The 20916-nt window shown below is 35.9% G+C and overlaps 1 protein-coding gene across 1 annotated transcript in view; it reads right to left on the minus strand.

Moving 5' to 3' along the window:
• Positions 1-7054: 7054 nt before the first annotated feature.
• LOC140496991 (aldehyde dehydrogenase 1A1-like) overlaps positions 7055-20916 on the minus strand; it is a 43136-nt gene continuing 29274 nt past the window's right edge. Inside the window, exons 9-13 of the mRNA XM_072597446.1 lie at positions 19355-19539; positions 18128-18292; positions 12918-13075; positions 10116-10190; positions 7055-7597 (exon numbers count right to left, since the gene is read on the minus strand). Coding sequence (XP_072453547.1) covers positions 7525-7597; positions 10116-10190; positions 12918-13075; positions 18128-18292; positions 19355-19539 — 656 coding nt within the window. The 3' untranslated portion in view covers positions 7055-7524. The remainder of the gene's footprint in view (positions 7598-10115; positions 10191-12917; positions 13076-18127; positions 18293-19354; positions 19540-20916) is intronic.

The raw sequence follows: 20916 nt of genomic DNA on the forward strand, positions 1-20916 counted from the left end.
TTCCATTTCTCCCTTTCTCCTCCCAGTATATTTCTCTCTCACTGCTTGATTTCATTTTTTTTTTAAGATATGATCCCCTCCTCTTCAGTTCACTCTGTGCACTCTGTCTCTATGTGTGTGTGCATGTGCGTATGCATGTGTGTGTGTGTTATCCCACCCTGTACCCAGATGCTGAATAGTTTCAAGAGTTACAAATATTGTCTTTCCATGTAGGAATGTAAACAGTTCAACTTTTGCAAAGTCCCTTATGACTTCTCTTTGCTATTTACTTTTTCATGCTTCTCTTCATTCTTGTGTTTGAAAGTCAAATTTTCTTTTCAGCTCTGGTCTTTTCAACAAGAATGCTTGAAAATCCTCTATTTCATTGAAAGACCAATTTTTCCCCTGAAGTATTATATTCAGTTTTGCTGGGTAGGTGATTCTTGGTTTTAGTCCTAGTTCCTTTGACTTCTGGAATATCCTATTCCACGCCCTTCGATCCCTTAATGTGGAAGCTGCTAGATCTTGTGTTATCCTGATTGTATTTCCACAGTACTTGAATTGTTTCTTTCTAGCTGCTTGCAATATTTTCTCCTTAATCTGGGAACTCTGGAATTTAGCCACAATGTTCCTAGGAGTTTCTCTTTTTGGATCTCTTTCAGGCGGTGATCTGTGGATTCCTTGAATACTTATTTTGCCCTCTGGTTCTAGAATCTCAGGGTAGTTTTCCTTGATAATTTCATGAAAGATGATGTCTAGGCTCTTTTTTTGATCCTGGCTTTCAGGTAGGCCCATAATTTTTAAATTGTCTCTCCTGGATCTATTCTCCAGGTCAGTTGTTTTTCCAATGAGATATTTCACATTATCTTCCATTTTTTCATTCTTTTGGTTTTGTTTTGTGATTTCTTGGTTTCTCATAAAGTCATTAGCCTCCATCTGTGCCATTCTAATTTTGAAAGAATTATTTTCTTCAGTGAGCTTTTGAGCCTCCTTTTCCATTTGGCTAACTCTGCTTTTGAAAGCATTCTTCTCCTCCTTGGCTTCTTGAACCTCCTTTGCCAATTGAGTTATCCTATTTTTCAAGGTGTTATTTTCTTCCGCATTTTTTTGGGTCACCTTTAGCAGGGTGCTGATTTTTTGTTCAAACTTTGCTTGCAAGTCTTTTATTACTCTTCCCAGTTTTTCCTCCACCTCTCTATCATGATTTAGAAAATTGTTTGGGCTCTTTAAGACCTTTTCCCAGAACAGATCCTATTGAGTGGGCTGGGATTTAGAAGCACTGACTTCCTTGTCTTCCCCTGATGGTGAGCACCGCTCTTCCTCATCAGAAGGGAGGGGAGGGGAAACCTGCTCACCAAGAAAGTAACCCTCAATAGTCTTGGTTTTTTTCCCTTTTCTGGGCATTTTCCCAGCCAGTGACTTGAGCTCTGAATATTCTCCTCACACCCACCTCGCCTCCGGATCCTCCCAGCCCGCGCTTGGGGTCTGAGAATCAAATGCTGCTCCCAGCCTCCAGGCTTCGGTAGGGGCAGGGCTGCTATTCAGTGTGAGATCAAGTTCAGCTGCCTGGTCGGGGCAGGACTGCCTCACGGGCTCAGTTCCCTCAGGGGGTTTATGCAGAGACCTTCAACAATGGATCCAGACTCCTGCCTGCTTGGGGAGCCCCGGTATGCTCCCGCCTCCGCTGTTGCCTTCCGGGGCGCCTGAGTATGGGGCCACCCCACTCCCTTCTCCACCCACCAAAGAGACCTTCTCACCGACCCCCGTCACCTGTGGGTGGAGGGACCCGCGTGGCCACTGGAGATCTCGTCCCTGAAGCCCACACGGATCTTTTCCTCTCAGTGCCGTGGCTGTGGCAGGGCTGTACTCAGCTCCCAGTCCCAGCTCCCAGTCCCAATGCCCAGTCCGCGGCGCGAAGGACCTTTTGCGAGAGGTTTGCAGGTCTCTCTGGAACAGAAATCTCCCTCGCTCCAATTTTCTGTGGCCTCTGGGTGCAGAATTTGCAGTGAGTTACTTATTTGTAGATGTTCTATGGGTTGTGGGTTCGGAGCTATGTGTATGTGCGTCTTTCTACTCCGCCATCTTGGCTCCGCCAACCTCAATTTACATTTCTTTAATTGTGTTCTAAATCATTTTTTTGCATATGACTATAGATAGCTTTAATTTCTTTATTTGAAAACTGCCTGTTTGTATCCTTTAACCATATATCAATTAGGGAATGACTTGCATTCTTATAAATTTGACTTAGTTCTCTATATATTTTAGAAATGAAGACTTTATCAGAGATACTGGCCATAAAATTTCCCAAGCTATCTGCTTCCCTTCTAATTTTGGTTGCATTGACTTTGTTTCTGGAAAACCTTTTTAATTTAATGTATTCTAAGTTATCCATTTTTTATTTCATATTTTCTATCTTGTTTGGTCATAAATTCTTCCCTTCTCCATAGATCTGATGGGTAAACTATTCCATGCTCTCCTAGTTTGCTTATGGTATCACCATTTATATCTAAATCATGTACCCATTTTGACCTTATTTTGGTATATGGTGTAAGATGTTGGTCTATAACTAGTTTCTGCCATACTATTTTCCAATTTTCCTATCAGTTTTTGTCAAATAGAAAATTCTTATTCTAGTAGCTGATGCCTTTGGCTTTATCAAACAGGAGATTGCTATAGTCATTAACTACTGTGTCTTGTGTACCTCATCTATTCCATTGATCCACCATCCTATTTTTTAGCCAGTAGCACATAGTTTTGATTATTGCTGCTTTACAATAATGTTTTAAACTGGTATAATCAGGCTATCTTCCCTCTTCTCTTACATTTCTTTTCATTTACTCCCTTGATATTCTGGACTTTTTGTTCTTCCAGATGAATTTTTTTATTACTTGTTTCTATCTCTGTAATATGCTCTTTTGGTAGTTTGATTGGTATGGCACTGAATAAGTTAATTAATTTAGGTAAATAGTCATTTTATTATATTAGCCCTACCTACCCATGAGCAAGTGGTATTTTTTTCAATTATTTATATCTGATTTTATTTATGTGAGAAGTATTTTAAAATGGTGCTCATATAATTCCTGAATATGTCTTAGAAGGTAGACTTTCAAATATTTTATATTGTTTCCAGTTACTTTAAATGTAATTTCTCTTTCTATCTCTTGCTGCTGGGCTTCATTAATTATATAGAGAAGTGCTGATGATTTATTTGGGTTTATTTTCTATCCTGCAACTTTGCTAAAGTTGTTAATTATTTCAAGTAATTGTTTAGTTGATTCTCTAGGATTCTATAAGTATATCATCATATCATCAGCAAAGAGTGACATTTATTTCTTCATTGCTATTCTAATTCCTTTAATTTCTTTTTCTTCTCTTATTGCTATAGCTAACATTTTTACCACAATATTGAATAACAGTGGTGACAATGGACATCATTGTTTCACCCTTGATCTTATTGGAAATCATTCTAGCTTACCCCTATTACATATAGTGCTTGCTGATAGTTTTAGATAGATGTTACTTATCATTTTAAGGAAAACTCCATTTATTCCTATGCCCTCTAGTGTTTTTAATAGGAATGGGTGTTGAGTTTTGTCAAAAGCTTTTTCTGTATATATAATCATATGATGTGTGTTCTTTTTGTTATTGATATTATCAATTATGCTGATAGTTTTCCTAATACTGAACCAGTCTTCCATTCCTGATGTAAATCCCACCTAGTTATAGGATATTATCCTTGTCATAAATTGTTGTCATCTCTTTGCTAATACTTTATTTAAAATTTTTGTATTAAAATTCATGAGGAACATTGGTTTATAATTTTCTTTCTCTGTTTTGGCTCTTCTTGGTTTAGGTGTCAACACCATATTTATATCATTAAAAGAATATTGTAGGATTCCTTTAGCAAACTAATTTTCAAAGTATTAATAAGCCTGAGAAGTTTTTGTGCAGTGAGTTATATCTTTTTCTTTTAGGGCTAGACAACTAAATATTAACTTTTATTTTAGGTTTGTTTAAATGAAATGTTTATCTGGGGCCAACAAAAAAAGTCTCTAAGATCTCCCCCTCCCATCCTATCCCTATTTGCCTGGGGACACAGAACATGATACTGACAACGTGGCATGGATGTCAATATCATAAGTGTTATTCTTCATAATATTTTCAAAAACTGAGAACCTTGCCTTTTCTTTATATCCACAGTGCCTAGAACTAATTGTTTAATAATTGTTTGTTGATCAACTCATTGTCAATTATCATTGTTCATTTTCATTTTCCAATCATTCACTTCACAATCAAGAAGAAAATAATAAGCACCTAGTCTGGTATATGGTATTTCTGTGGTGGAATATTAATTACTTATGTGAATATAGATAACATCAATGATTTTTGTCAGGTTGGTGAATTCCCTCCAGGAACACAAACCGCTGCTTATTTATATCTTAATAGATAAGTTTTGGGTTGCAGGGAGGTTAAATGATTTGTTCAGGATCACATAGCAAATTGTGTGTGTGTGTGAGCTGAACTCAATTCTTCCTTATTTTAAGTCTATCACTTTAGCAACTATATACTGCTGCATATATATATATATGTATGCATTAGTTACTTTTGCAAAAAAATAAAAAACAAAAACGAGCATTGTAAACATTCTAGGATGCCTAGGAGTTGTTGTTTCATTAGACGCAGAAATGACACAAAACAAAAAAAATCAATAAAACTTTAAAAAATCGTAAGTGCTGAGGAATAAAGTTCAAGCAGAAGAAAATACTGGTGGACTCCCTGTTTCTGGAATCCCATGAGCACAAAATTTTGCTATCTAATTCTAATACAGAAGAAATTTGTTTCTGTGATCACTGCACTTCAAACTTCAGGCAGTCATCTTAAAAATGAGATCTTTTTGAATATTAATGCTCTTAGCAAATCTATTACCAGTATTAGAAAACCATCCCCAAATGCATTAAATATCTCAAAACCACACCTTCATGGCGGTAAGGTATTATTGAAGTAATTTTTTTCTTCCAACACAATATGTCCCTACTTTCAATCATGCTAAGAACCTAGGTAGTTCCATGGATTGAGTGCTAGCCTTGGGGTCAAGAAGATCTAAGTTGGAATTCTGACTTATGCACTATTTAGTATGTTACCATGGGCAAATCACCTAATTTCATATCTTGGATTTTTCACTAAACCTCTCAGTTTCATTACTTGTAAAATAGGTTCAGAGGTTGCCTCTTCCTACCAAAGAACATGAGAAATAACATATGGAAAGTGCTTTACAAATCTGAAAATTCTACGTAAGTGTATATGTGTAACTATAATAATAATAACAATAAAAATTATAAGCAGTAGTTAACATTTATATAATGTTAACTTTGTGCCAAATATTTTGTTGTGCTTTGCATATGTCATCTCATTTGATTTTCACAACTCTGGGAGAGAAGTGCTCTTAATATCTTCATTTTACTGATGAGTAAACTGAGATTGACGGAGGTTAAATTATTTACCCAAGGTCACATACGTAGTAAGTGTCTGTGATTTGAAATCTTTTCTTCCTGACTCCAGATCTGGCATACTATTAATTGTGCCACCTACCTGGGTCTCACACTTGAGACCTCTTCCCTCCAAAGACATTATTTTCTAACTGTACTTTAGAAGACATCATAAAAAGATTTAAAACTTTTATGAGTTATCTTGCATTGTTATGTTCAGGTCTGTATATTTTATGGAAGGCAATGACATCATTAGTTGATGATAAAGGTTTTCATGGTGTGTCAGGATAAGATGGAAAAATGTATAATTAGTAAAATTTGGCAGTCACTTTTTTCATATTGAGTTTGATATCTTTATGTGTAAATTCTACAGCTTCACTGGAAGGAATGTATTGAAAATGAACTTTCTTTCTCTGGGACATAGATTTAGTTTGTAAGCAAAGGAGGTTCATCTAGTCTGGAGGAATATCTTGATTTTTCTCCTTCTATGTAATTATCTATTTAAATAACAATTTGTGAAAAGAACAAAATGCCCTCATTTCCTAAGCAACAACATTCAATGAAAAGTCCCTGGTTTTAATTTTATGAATAAGAAGAGAGGCAGCATGTAGTTCTAAGTATGGATGAAGGGGTTTTGTTTTGGAAGTTGAAGAATCTGGGCTATAATAACAGCTCTGATATTCACCACCTCTGTGATTCTGGGCAAATCACTGTTCCTCATTCTGCATGAGTTATAGGATGAGAGGATTGGAGTAAATGATCTCTGATATTCTTTCCAGTACTAAATCTATGATTCTATGAATTCAGTCACTCTTAGGCTTCTTAGAGGACAAGATATTGAGTTCTTCAAAGATGGATACTTCGTACAGGAATGGGAAGTTATATCAGTAGGAAGTTGTACGCATTTGTACAAAACTGGACATGGCCAAGAACATTGATGACAAGTAAAGAAAATGTTTATTGCTGCTGTTATATCTGAGCTTCCCAATAATTCTATTTTTATCAAGAAGTTGACTTTGAAGGCTAACATGAGTTGGTATCTAAAGCAGCTGCCACCTACCTTCCTTCCTCACAATTTGTAAGAGTGGTGCAAAGAGAATGAGTGCTGGGTTTGGAGCCAGAGGATGTGGATTCAAATTCTAGTTCTACTATTTGTCACATTTGTGACATTAATAACTATTTAACCTATCTGCCCTATTTTCCCAACTGCAAAATGAAGAGGTTGAAGGAGATAACTTCTAAATTACCTTAAAAATGAGCCCTCAAATTCTGATTTCCCATAGAAAATGTAGATTTGATATCTTGCACTGTCAGCATCTCCTCAGTATTTCTCTATGTTCAGCCTTCTCACCAACTCCTCTCTCCCTGCCCATAACATTCCTCAATATGACAATCATAAGACTTAAATGGAATAAAAAAGAAAACAAAAAACAAAACACACACTTCCTTAGTAAAAGCTCAGGGACCTATGCTTTGAACTTAAAAAATAAACTGCATGACAAATTCAAGGTCAAATACGTCATACACTGTATGAAACTGAAATCTCCACAAAGAAGATCTGCTCTTAAAATGACCACATGTACACAATGTTATGTGAGATTATTTTAATGAATCAGATATTGAAAATACAGTTAAGCAAAGTGGTTATTACTTCATTAGACACAGTCATTTTCACAATGAAGGATTGTTTCTGAAGGTAAAGATGACAATAGAATCAGTGAACACAGTAATTTTCAATTAACTATTAACAGAAAGAAAAAGTAAAACAATAATTGGCCTTCTTAATATTTAAACGGCTTAAACTATGCAAGAATCATTTACTAAGGAAACCTCATGAGTGTTCTCATACTTGGAAGATGATGGGTGGACAGCACTCCCGACATTTCAGGAAGGATAGAATTCAGCAGGTTTACATGAGAGTAAGAAGGCACATAGCATGTTCTAGATATAACTTTTCTTAATGCTGCTAATGTGAATCACCAGAGAAAATGACAGTTGCATTATCTTTCACATTTTCAATTCTCATTGAAGACATGGAACACCATCTCCTGTGGCATTCTTAGGAGTTCTTCTCAGAAATCTTGATTGTGACAGTCTTGACTTCAGTGTATTCATGGAGAGCATACTCTCCCCTGGAAAGAAAAAAATTCAAAATTGCATTCACTATTTTTCATATAGTACAGTTAATGTGTCAACATGAATTTGGCCTTTTTCATTAGGGCAGATATAAGACAAAATAGCATCATGACTAGAAAGTCTTGGAGTCAGGAAGGCCAGGCTTCAAGGCGTTTCTCTGACCATGCTAGTTATGTGACCATGGGTCAGTCACTCAATGTCTAAGGGCCTCACATCTCAAAGAATAAACATTAAAAATGAGTTGTTGATCTATATCAGTAGAAGATATTTCTACCTGGGTAATTTTCCATATTCACAAAATCCCATTTTTGGATCATTCACAAAAACTTTGGGATTAATGGCCTCAGAAACATTTTATCTTCACAGAAACATCAAGAAAAGTATCAACAACTATTAGAGGCACCTTATGTATTAATGATTCTTCTCCTAGAAACCCATATGAAAAGTTAGCAACTGGAAGTTTTAAAACTGGTGTTTTTATTATGATTAAGTAATACAGGTATTACTTCATTAGACGCAGGGCTGATATCCCAGGATTGTTTCCAAAGCCAATTGCAGGGGAATATCTAGCCATGTAAGTAACTGACATTGGATGGAGGGTAAGGAGTGGAGTGAGGCAGCAATACAGTATAGATGACAAGTGGAGGGTCTAAGGCACAGTATGTAGAGAGGACAATTAACTTCTGGAATATCCTATTCCATTCCCTTCGATCCCTTAATGTAGAGGGTGCTAGATCTTGTGTTATCCTGATTGTATTTCCACAATACTTGAATTGTTTTTTTCTAGCTGCTTGCAATATTTTCTCTTTCATCTGGGAGTTCTGGAATTTGGCCACAATGTTCCTAGGAGTTTCTCTTTTTGGATCTCTTTCATGCGGTGTTCTGCGGATTCCTTGAATATTTATTTTGCCCTCTGGTTCTAGAATCTCAGGGCAGTTTTCCTTGATAATTTCATGGAAGATGATGTCTAGGCTTTTCTTTTGATCATGGTTTTCAGGTAGTCCCAGAATTTTTACATTGTCTCTCCTGATTCTATTTTCCAGGTCAGTTGTTTTTCCAATAAGATATTTCACATTATCTTCTATTTTTCGAATCTTCACGCTATGTTCTGTGATATCTGTCTTTCTCATAAAGTCCTTAGCATCCATCTGTACCATTCCAGTTTTGAAAGATCTATTTTCTTCAGTGAGCTTTTGAATCTCCTTTTCCATTTGGCTAATTCTGTTTTTGAAAGCATTCTTCTCCTCATTGGCCTTTTGAACCTCTTTTGCCAATTGAGTTAGGCTAGTTTTCAAGGTGTTAATTTCTTCATCATTTTTTTGGTTCTCCTTTAGCAGGGAGCTGATTTGCTTTTCATGCTTCTCTTTCATCCCTCTCATTTCTCTTCCCAGTTTTTCCTCCACCTCTCTAACTTGATTTTCAAAATTCTTTTTGAGCTCTTCCATGGCCTGAGCCCATTGGGTGGGCTGGGACACAGAATCAGAGAGGACAATTAAAGTATGTACAATTTCAGTGGGTAAGTGGGTGGTCTGCCTCCCTGTCAATCTGCTGAGAGATGTGACCCTGTTCCACCACTTACAGCCCATATTGTACCTCAAACTCCTGAAGAAGTACAGGTTGGCAGCCACTGAGGAAGAGAGTATGGGAACATTTATAACACAGACAGTGTGAATATTCCTTTTTTTCCAAATTGGCAATTGATGAAAAGTCCTCATCATCCCTCCCTAGTTAATTCTCTATGTGAATAGGATTCCAAAAAACAAGGGAATTGTGCGTATATATTTTCGAAGTGTTCACTGAACAGGAGGAAGCTGAGTCTTCACAGTATTCAAAAATCATTTTATAGTGATTATTAAAATATTATTGAGTTATCATGAGATTAAAGGTGACCATTGAATAGACAGATTTATCATTGAGAATTCTAATACTCTTCAAATAAACACCACCAGCTAGATACAACAAAACAAGAAGAAAACAATACTTCTAAATAAGCAAATACTTTAAAAATACAACAGAGGCATTAAAAATTTAAGTATTTATTACCAGTCAATTATATTCCATAGTATATTTATTTTGTAGGCTGGGTTGGAATGGAAGCACCTTTACTTAAAACTGAGAAGCTAACGGTCCCTATGTATTTTAAAAGTCAAAAAATTAGTACATTTTTCTTATAGTGCTGAATTTATGAAGAAAAAAGTTATATAATTCTTCAAATGAACATGAATGTCGCTCTATTTTGATTTTTTGTTGAGCAGCAATTCACATCTATGTAAATGTAAAGATGTAGTTTTATATATTTGAATACTCTTTTTCATATTAGTCTGTGGAACCTAAGATTCAATAAGCTCTTTGGGCTAATAGATTCCTAAGAAAGAGGAAAGGGGACACATGATAAAGAAGGGACTCTGAAATTATTCTTGAACACATAGGAAACATCAACTGGGGTGATGAAGACAAATCTTAAATAATCCATATTGTAGATATGAAAATAGAATTCCAAAAGGCCTTACGTACATTTCTCGTCCATTTCCAGACATCTTGAATCCACCAAAAGGGGCTTGACCAGAACCCCCACCGTAGCAATTCACCCTGCAAAGACAAAGGTATTTTACATGAACATTTTTGTACATTTGATTCTCAATTTGTTTAGTGATTACCAAGTATGAGATTCTTTTGAGTTTATTTTTTTTGGAAGGGAAGGCAGGAAATGAAATAAAATAAGCCTTAATTAAGGGTATACTACATGTCAGGCACTATGCTAAGTGCTTTACAAATATTATCTCCTTTAACTTTTGGATCAGTCCTGTAATTTCATTGGAATACAGAACTCTCTGTGAAAAATGTCTTTTCCAGAGGTATAATAGGGCCAGTATATGTCAGAGGCTGGCCTTGAACCAACACTTTCAAGTCTTAATATCATTTACTTAACAATAAGACAAAAAAAAGATAACAACATGGCAGGTATTGATATATTAAAGCAAATGGTTGAACAATGAAACACATTACAGACTATAAATGATAATAATAATAATAACTAACTAACTAACATTTGTATAGCATGCACTATGTGCCAAGTACTATTATTATCACTTTATAATTACTATGTCATTTCATCAGATAGCTTCACAATAACCTCAGGAGGGGGGTGCTATTATTATGCCTATTTCATAGATGAGGAAATGGAGGCAAATAGAGGTTAAGTAACTTGCCCAGGGTCACAGAGCTAGAAAATGTATGAGGTCACATTTGAACTCAGTTCTTTCTAATTTCAGGCTCAGTATGCTATCCACTGAACTTCTTAGGTTATAATCTCTCACTGTAGCACTTAGTGCATGTGGAGGAGAGTGGGGCATATGCTTACAAAAATCTGTCAAGAGAGCAGAGGTATCAGCAAAACCTGTGTTTTTTAGGCAACTCATAATTCTGGGTCTCTACACTTTAGTATCTTCCTTTTGTCTCAGGAACCACCAGTAAAAGTTCTTAGAACACAGCATATTTTTTAAAGGTAAAAGCAGAAGTGCTTTTTAATGCTTAGAAATTCCTATGGAACACATAATAGAACCACTGGAAAATTCTTAAGGTCAGAAAAACCTTTTGATTCCAGGAATTCTTGAGGATAGTGCTTCTCAGACTGGAAGTTTATTAAGGAAGGAAGAAGCAAGTCTATTTGGATTGCTTATGCATGTGCATTACACGCACACATGCACACACACACACACACACACACACACACACACACACACTGTTAGCTCTACGTTTGATGGACAGTGTAGGTAGGAGAAAGCATCGAAGGAATATTTTGGTTTAAGCAGGAGTAGCTAGGTGAATGATCCCTTATCCTAACTTAAGGTAAGGTCAAAAATGACTAAAAGACAGTTTCTTCCAAACTGTAATGTGACCTCTACTGATACAGCAGCTAATCTGAAAATAAAGAGATTAATTACAGAAGATTTTTATATCACACTGAAGGACTGATGTAGAAAAACAGTTGAATTTAGAGTTAGGGAACTTGGTGTCATATTCCAGTTTGGTTCCTTACTGAGTGACTTCAACATGTCACTTAACTTCTTTGAAACTCAGGTTTGTGATCTATCAGATTCAGGGGATTGGGCTAAATGAACCCCAAGTTTCTTTTCAACTCTAAATTAAATGTCCCTAAATATAATCAAGAAGACTGGGTTCAGTTCTTGTCTCTCAGCCATATTGTACGTGTGACCCTGTGCTAGTTACTAACTGCTCAGTGCCACTGGCAACTCTTGAAGATGCATCTAAGGCAACTCTCAAAGCTTCAGAGCAAGTACAAATTTACATTGGTGGTGGGGGAGTTCCCTCACTGGGAGATCCCTGTACTAATGACATCACGGGTCTAGTCCTCAAACAAGAATAACATATAACCTTAACATAACATTGTGCCTTCTGCATCAATTAATATAGTGCCAACCATGTAGTAGGTACTAATAAATCTTTATTGATTAATTAATTTTTCCCTGTTGTCCTGCACCTGTAATTTCATTGGAATAGTTTCCACTATTAGTCGGAAATCCTTTCCATTGAGGGAGCAAGACAACTTATGTTTTAACATAATCCTATGTTCCTATAATACAAGGGATTAAATGACTTGCCACACAGCTAGTGTTTGTCAGGGAAAGGATTTGAACATCAGTCTTCCTGATTCCAAGACTGGTCCTCAGACATTTACTGGATGTATGACCTACGTTACATAAATGCCTCCATTTCCTAATCTTTAAAAAGGAGGTGATTCTATAACCTACCTCCCAGGGTTGCTGTCAGGATGAAACGAGATAATATTTGTACAGTACTCTGCAATCTTTAAAGCTCTATGTGAAATCTACCTGCTATTATAGTTGCATTTTATATTATCATATAATATTTCTTAGAATATTTATATTAATGTTTAGGTATTTTGTATTAAATGTTTTGTGTAGCTTATTTCTATTATTTCTATTTTTATTATATTATGTATTATTAAAATTTGTTCTTCATATTAGTAGGAGTAATATTATTTACTACCACCACAATGCATCTCAATTAGTTAATTCTGAATAACAAATTTCATTAAAATATCTTCAAGAAACAAACCACGTGGCATAGACAGACCTCATGGAAGATAGACAGACCTCAGTTAAACTACTGTATCACTCATCTGCCTGGAAAATACCCAAGAGGCTCTATACCTCAGTGGCCTATCTGGTTTGAAAGAAAAAAATGTTTTTCACATGTCCATGTTTTCTTCTTACTATGATTTGAGATGTGATGTAATCTCCTAAAAGGCCACATTATGAAATTTTGACTTACCAGACTGTTCCAGCTTGAAGTGCAGCAGAGATGGTCAAGGCTTTATCAAGGTCTTTAGTGAAAATGCCTGCTGCTAAGCCATAGTGGGTGTTATTAGCCCTCTTGATCACTTCATCAATAGTCTTAAACTTCATGATTTGTTGGACTGGTCCAAAAATCTGCACCATAGAAAGGAGGACGGAGAGAAAGAAATTGAGTGAATGAGAGAGAAGAAGGTGAGAGGAGGAAAACACACAAATGTGAATCAAATCAAACAAACTGCTTTTTTGTGTGTGGACAGTTTGCTTTTGTTTGTTTTCTCATTTAGTTTGGTGTATGACTTGAAGCTGGACAAGTTTTTTAAGAATGGATGTTTTTCTAAAATGAGATTAAAATCACTTTGGAGCAAATTGGTCCCCATACTCATGTGTTCAGATTAGATCTACCACAGGTAATTTTGTCAAATACACTGTAAACTCCTCAAGACAAGAGACTGCTTTTAGATTTGTTTTTATATTCCCAGTGAGAAGTGTAGTACTTTGCACATGGTAGTCATTTAATAAATGCCTGTTGAATGAATGTTTTAATAGAAAGCAGGTCATGAAGCACCATGGTATGGTGGAGAGAATGGCAGAATCAATCAGAGGACATGGGTTCTCAGGTGGGAAAGCACCAACACCAGGAGGCCCCCACATGCCTTCACACAGATGGGAACTGGCAGACACCAGTGTGGAGGACTACTATTTGTGTGCTAGTCAGGTGTCCACCAGCAACTAAGCTTACTGGAGTCCCTAGAGGGGAGAAGACCTTCAGTGGCAAGACCACCCCTACCCCCACACCTCACCCTTCACAAACTTCAGTGTAATCGAGGGGAAACACAGTAAAACCCTACCTGACTTTGGCACATATCAGCTACCACCACCATTCCAGGTCAACACCAGGTAAGCTACAGCCTCTATAGACTCCAATTACCAGAACCTGAGGCCTCAGTACACAAAGCCAATAACCAGGCCCCTAGCTCCCAGCACAAGAAGCTTGGGATCATTCTCTCTATGCCCCAGAAGCAGAGATCAACTTCAAAAGACAGGAAAAAGGGAAAAACAATGAGCAAGAAGCAATGCAGAAAAGCAAAGACCATAGATTCTTATTATGGGGACTGGGAAGATCAAAACAAAAATTCAGAAAAGTATAGCATTGTCTCCATACCCACATATGAAACCTCAAAGGGGAATATGAGCTAGTCTCAAGCCCAAATAGCCTTCTTAGAAAAGCTCAAGTAGAATTTTGAAAAATCAAATTAGATAGGTAGAAGAAAAATTGAACAGTTTCTTTAAAAATGCAATGACAAAGTGGAAAAACATACACTGAAAAAACACCTCCTTAAACAAGCAGAATTGGTCAAATGGAAAAAGGGGATACAGAAGCCAACTGAAGAAAACAATTCACTACAAATTAGAATTGGATAAGTGGAAGTTAATGACTTTATGAAACATCAGGAATCAGTCAAACCAAATCAAATCCAAATTCTTAGAAAAGAAATTAAGAGAATTACAGGAAGAAATACTAGCAAAATTATACTAGCATGGGACGTCCCCCTCTCAGAACTTGATGAATCTGATGACAAAACAAACAAGAAAAAAGTTAAAGAGGAAGACGGAATTTTTGAAAAGTGAGATATGGTAGACCTCTGGGGAAAGTTGAAAGAGGATAAAAAGGAATATGCCTTTTTCTAAGTAGTACATGGAACCTACACAAAAACTGACCCTGTACTAGGACATAAAAATTTCACTACCCAGTGGAGAAATATTAAATGCATCCTTTTCAGATCATGATGCAATGATCATTATATGTAATAAAAATTATAAATATGCAATAAAGGGCCATGGAAAGATAGACTAAAAATTAATTGGAAACTAAATAATCTAATCCTAAAGAATAAGTGGCTCAAACATCAAATCACAGAAATAATCAATAACTTCATCCAAGAGAATAACAGTAATAAGACAACATACCAAAACTTATGGAATACAGCAAAAGCAGTTCTTAGGTGAAGTTTTATATCTCTGAATAAGCATTCATGAATAAAGCATATATGAATATGCATCCATGAATAAATACAAGAATAAAATAGAGAGAAGAGATCAATGAATTGTGCATGCAAATAAAAAAGCTAGAAAATGAATAAATTAAAAAGTCCCAATGAAATATGAAATTAGAATTTCTGAAAACCAATGGAGAGATTATCAAAAGTGAAATTAAGAAAACAATTGCATTAATAAACAAAACTTAGAGCTGGTTTTATGAGAAAACCCTATAGAATAGACAAATCATTGATTAATTTGATTAAAAAGAAAGAAGAAAACCAAATTGCTAGTACCAAAAATGTAAAATCATAATTCACCACCAATGAAGAGGAAATTAAGCAGTAGTTAGAAACTATCTTGCCCAACTATATGCCAATAAATTTTACAATCTCAGTGAAATAGATGAGTATTTATAAAAATATAAATTGCACAGATTAACAGAAGAGGAAGTAAAATACTTAACTCCCCCCAAAATGTTCTAAATCACTATTGATTAGAGAAATAACAATTAAAACACCTCTGTGGTTCCATATCCACCTATCATATTACCTTACATGACAAAACAGGAAAATTACAAATGCTGGAGAAGATGTGGAAAAATTGGAATACTAATGCATTGTTTTTGGAGTTGTGAACTGATCCAACCATTCTGGAGAGTAATTTGGACCTATAACCAAGGGGCTAAAAAAATGTGCATGCTCTTTGACCTAGTAATATCGCTGCTAGAGCTGTATCTCAAAGAGATCATATAATTGGGAAAAATATCCACATATACAAAAGTAATTATAGCAGCTCTTTTTGTGGTGGCTAAGAACTGGAAATTGAGGAGATGCCCATCAATTGGAAATTGCTGAAAAGTTGTGATATACGAATGTAATGGAATACTCTAAGAAATGATGGGCAGGTGAACATCAGAAAAATCTGGAAAGGCACGTTATCTGATTCTGAGTGAAATGAGCAGAACCAGGAGAGAGAACTGTACACAGTAAAAGCCACACCGTGTGATGACTGACTTTGATGGACTGAGCTCTTCTCAGAATTCAAGAATCTAAAACGACTCCAAAAGACTCATGATCGGAAATGTTACCAACATCCAGTGAATGGAGTCTGAAGTCAGATCAAAGAATGCTATTTGCTCATTTTTTTTTGTTTTTCCCCCCTTTCTCATGGTTCCCCTTATTCATTTTAATTCTTCTATACAACATGACTAATGTGGAAAATATGTTTAATAACAATGTATATGTAGAGCTTATATCTGATTGCATGTGGTCTTGGGGAGAGGGAGAAGGCAGGGAAGTAGAGAATATTTAAAATTTATGAAAGTGAATGTTAAAAGTTATAAAAAAATACATTTATTTATTAAACAAATAAAACTAGGTTTTTCCAATCAGGAGACTAACACATCCATAATATCATGATATCTCTATGTGTGTAAGGACAATGAGACCAGAGATTCTAGTACTCTGTAAAAAGTCAAATAGGCTTTAGGAAAATAGTATTGTGAAAGGCACTTAACTCTGCTTCCCCCTTCTGTAAAATGCACTGGAGAAGGAAATGGCAAAACACTTAAGTATCTTTGCCAAAAAAAGAAAAAACAACACAAATGGGTTTGTGAATTGTTGGAAATGACTGAACAACAACAACAAATGATGACAGTACTCATGGGTATGCTAGGAAACTTTTACAACTGGTGGTCCAAAAGTGGGAACTCTTGTTAAGTTTGATCTATGTTACTAACTTTTCATTCATCACTTTCCTAAGTCTACACTCAGGCAACAAAAAACCAAATCAAACCATGATTCCTTAGGTTTGATGTTTTTAAAATGTAAATACACATGATGAATATTTAACAATTAGCTTTGAAGTGGAACAGCCTCTACCATACCCCTGAAAGACACTACTATTAGTACTCTATTCTAGGGCTGCAGAGCAATACTTCTAATATATTGTCTTTTCTTGAGATTTTTGCATTCAAATATGGTGGCTTTTTTTTTTTTGGTCTTTGCCATATATAAAGATATTAAGAAACTGGTGAGGGGTCATAGTAGTTCAGTGGAAGTAGCATTCATTGGCTTTGGAGTCAAAGGATATTGGTTCACATCCCCATTGAATGCTAACTATTGGTGTGATCTTGTATGATTTTCTCTGAAGGTCTCAGTTTTTCATCTGGAAAATAAAGGGGAGTTAAAGTCTTCTGAGTTGTCTTCCAGCTCTAGTTCTAGGAGCTTATGCTGCTAACTGTATGATCCAACTATTAACAAGATGCAACAAATAGGTCTGTTGGAAAAATGAGAAGTAAAATGTATATTCCTGTTGTTAAAAAAAAAGGAAAGTAAGGAGTAATTCCAAGGTTTTTATCTTGTGAGGAAAATGGAACTAGTGTGTTTTCAACATTTTTATAGCACTCTGTAATCCTTAGGATGCTGTTAAAATGTTAGCAATTATTATCATCATAGTTATTATATGAAATATTAGATAGATTAAAGACATTAAATGGAATGGGAAGCAGAAACTTGAGCTGGACTGACAGGAAAACCTCTTGAAAGTCAAGGTCACAAAACTATTTTGAAATCTTCATTTCTCCAGAAGTTGCAACAATAAACCAACAATTCATTCTGGGTAGCTTAAGTATCCCCAAGCATGGAATACCGTGTCCTGGATCAGGTGAAATCTCTTTGTTTCTTCTTCTATTATTCTTAAATAGGCTCAGTGACTTCAATTATATTTCATAAACTGAAGGCAAGCCAATAATGACCTGCACAAGGGCAGATGTTATGAAGATTCCTCATCTTCATAAAAAAGGGAAAAATGGAAAAAGGGGAAAATGTTATGATTTCTAAGTTTCTAAGCATGTAGAAAGATTTTCTCTTCCCATTACTTAGATATAACATAGTTTGGAACTGCCACATGATAAATAATAATTATTGCCAGCTGGTTTTCAAGTGCTCAGTGTTCCCTGGCTTAGATGGTAGCAGCTAAAGTTCTATCAATAAACAAGAGAAACCAATTAAGGTAAAAGAAAGGGGGAGATTCACATCTAACAGGGAAAATTATTCATCCAGTCATGTCCTGAAAATGGACTTTGTGTACAAGTGTGTAGCAATAAAGAAAGTAACTGAAGGAACAGAATGGAACCAAGTCCTTTACCTCTTCTTTGGCAATGCGCATCTCATCAGTAACATTGGAGAAAACTGTGGGCTGGATGAAGAAACCTTTGTCTCCCCATGGTCCTCCTCCACATTCCAATTTGGCTCCTTCCTTCTTCCCACTCTCGATGAGGTCAAGTATTTTATTGTACTGCTCTTTATCAATCTACATGAACATATGAAGGGCAAGGGAAGGAAGGATAACAGAAAGAATAAATAAACTTAGCATGACAATGATTCTTTGAACTTGTGATTAAGAAAAAGAAGAAAATGGTTAAATGTTGAAAATATATCTAAATAGCTTTCTTAGCCTGAAAGCTAGCTTTTTTTTAAAGAAAAAAAATCTATCTTTGCAAAGTATTACACAAAGTGTGAATTAAGACTAATCTAATACATCATGGGAATGGACAAAAGTTGGGGAAAAGGGAAGGACAGCTGTAGGGTGGGCTGTGGAATGAGAGAAACTAGGGGGAAGTAGAATTTATGAGGAAAGAGGAAAGAGGAAAAGGTGGTAGAGAAAGGGGAGAATGGTTTTAGTTTGCATTCGTGGAAGCAGTTCAGTAAAGGGAAAGTTTGAATTTTACATTGAGGCATAAACCCTCACTGTGTTCCATTCACTTCTAGGTCTCACATCCCCAGTGAATTAGTGGAAAAGTATATAAAAATGCCCATTTTGGTTAAAGGAATTAGTCTGACCTTCATTTGAAGGACACTGCATGGCAAGACTCCTCTTTTCTGTACCAGGCAGAGGGGATGTGAGAATATTTTTATGACAATTTATTCGCTGAATACAAAGGATGAGAATAGGGCTGAGGCATTTATTTTTAAATAACTTATGATTAGCAATAATAGCTTTTATAGAACAGCTTTAGGTTTGCCTAGTGCTGTTCATGTGTTTCCTCATTTGATCTTGTAAGATGTAAGTCCTGTTATTATTCCCATATCACAAATGAAGAGGCAGTCTGAGAGCTTTGCCCATGGTCCCATAATTAAGTATCTGGGGGAGATTTCAATTCAGATCGTCCTGACAACAGTCTGAGGAAGTTCTGTTCCCTGGCCCAAGTTCGGAAATCCTGACTGTGAAAATCTTTCCAATCTGTTCCGGTCTGGCCCAGAAAAAGAAGCAATGGTCCTCATTTCATTCTGGATCCAGAGAAAGGAAACAGAGACAAACTACCTTCTCTCTACTGATGTATTTCCTGTCCTGTGCGATCCCTTATTTACCAACCTGAGGGCCTTGCTGTACTCCTGGCTTCATATGATTCCCCAGTGTGTATTTCTGGGCACGCTCTACACTTCTCCGAACAAACTCATCGTAAATGGACTCTTCCACAAAAAGCCTCGATGCAGCGATGCAGCATTGGCCCTGGTGGAAGAACACACCATGGTGTGCTAATTCCACAGCAGTATCCACTGGAAAGGAAACATCACCAACACACAGGTTTTACAAAGTCAAAAAGAACACATTCCCAAAAATTATTCCACACACACACACACACACACACACACACACACACACACATATTCTTTTTTTTTTTTTTTTTTTTTTTTTTTACCAAGAGGAGAGGAGTGTCTTTTAACCATTAAAACATACATCATATATTCTATGGCTCTTTTTGGACCTCACTGTCACTTTATATTTCTGGATGGAATATTCCTACATTATAACTGGATGGTGGGGAAAACTTGAAATGATTGTACAAGTCTCTTGTGTTCAATTGCATCAAAGCATTACTTTGAGGAGACTTAAGTAATTCCTCTCTGGCTATGGTAAAAGGGCCTACTGGAATGAAAGCTAAAGTTTCCTTTTGTCTTTCTTTCAATTTTTTAATCTTGTTCTCCAAAAAAAATCTTTCAAAATGCCTCCAAAAGTGAGGCAATATCTTTCAAATAAAAACAGAGAAAAAAAACCACCTCATACATTGTTGAGATAGTTACATGGGCATTTGAAAGTTCTATGATTGTTTTATGGTTAAGTCTCTATTTGAAGACAATATATTCTTTTTAAAGCTTAGCTTTGGAGTTATGTATAACTTTTTTTAAAGTTTGCATGCTGCAAAGTTGAACTTATTTCCTGGCTGAAAGGACAATTTAATCTATTTAGTATTGAGTTTACGAGACTTCTTATGTCACTTTTGATAAATTAGAGGCCATAAAATTTTACAAGGATAGGATCTAGAGTCAGGGAAACCCTGAGTTCAGATCAACCTCTGAAACTTACTAGTTATGTGATCCTGGGCAGGTTACTTAAACTCAAGTATAAAATGGGGATAATAATGGCACCTACTTTCCAGTGTTGTTATGACAATCAAATGAGACACTATTTCTAAATCACTTTTCCAAACTATGCACACAGACACACAGACACAGACACACATACATACATTCACACACATATAAACATTTATGTTTGTAGTTGAGGTTTTATTGTTGTTTTTATCACCTTTATTATAACAACCCAAGTATTCAATTTCCTTTAACTTGATGGAATTTTCTCACCTTCTTAAATCCTTCTAAACTTACTTCTGGGGGGAAAAGTCTTTTAAAGTTAGTATATTTCAGGTTGGTGCAGCAAATGCCAGGACAGTATCATCTAAGAATTAATGCAGATAAAATATGAGGAAGTAGATGGTACAATAACACATCAAGGGGCCATGTGTCCTTTACACCTGAGCCTAGCCCTTCTGCTGGTATGATAATGTCTAAAAAACAGTGAAGTATAATTCAAGGCTTTTTAGCTTGTTGATTTTCTTCCAAAAGTAAAGACAGTGGAGTTTTCTTTTGTTTGTT

The sequence above is a fragment of the Notamacropus eugenii genome, chromosome 3 (genome assembly GCF_028372415.1).
Source record: "Notamacropus eugenii isolate mMacEug1 chromosome 3, mMacEug1.pri_v2, whole genome shotgun sequence".
Taxonomy (NCBI): Eukaryota; Metazoa; Chordata; class Mammalia; order Diprotodontia; family Macropodidae; genus Notamacropus; species Notamacropus eugenii.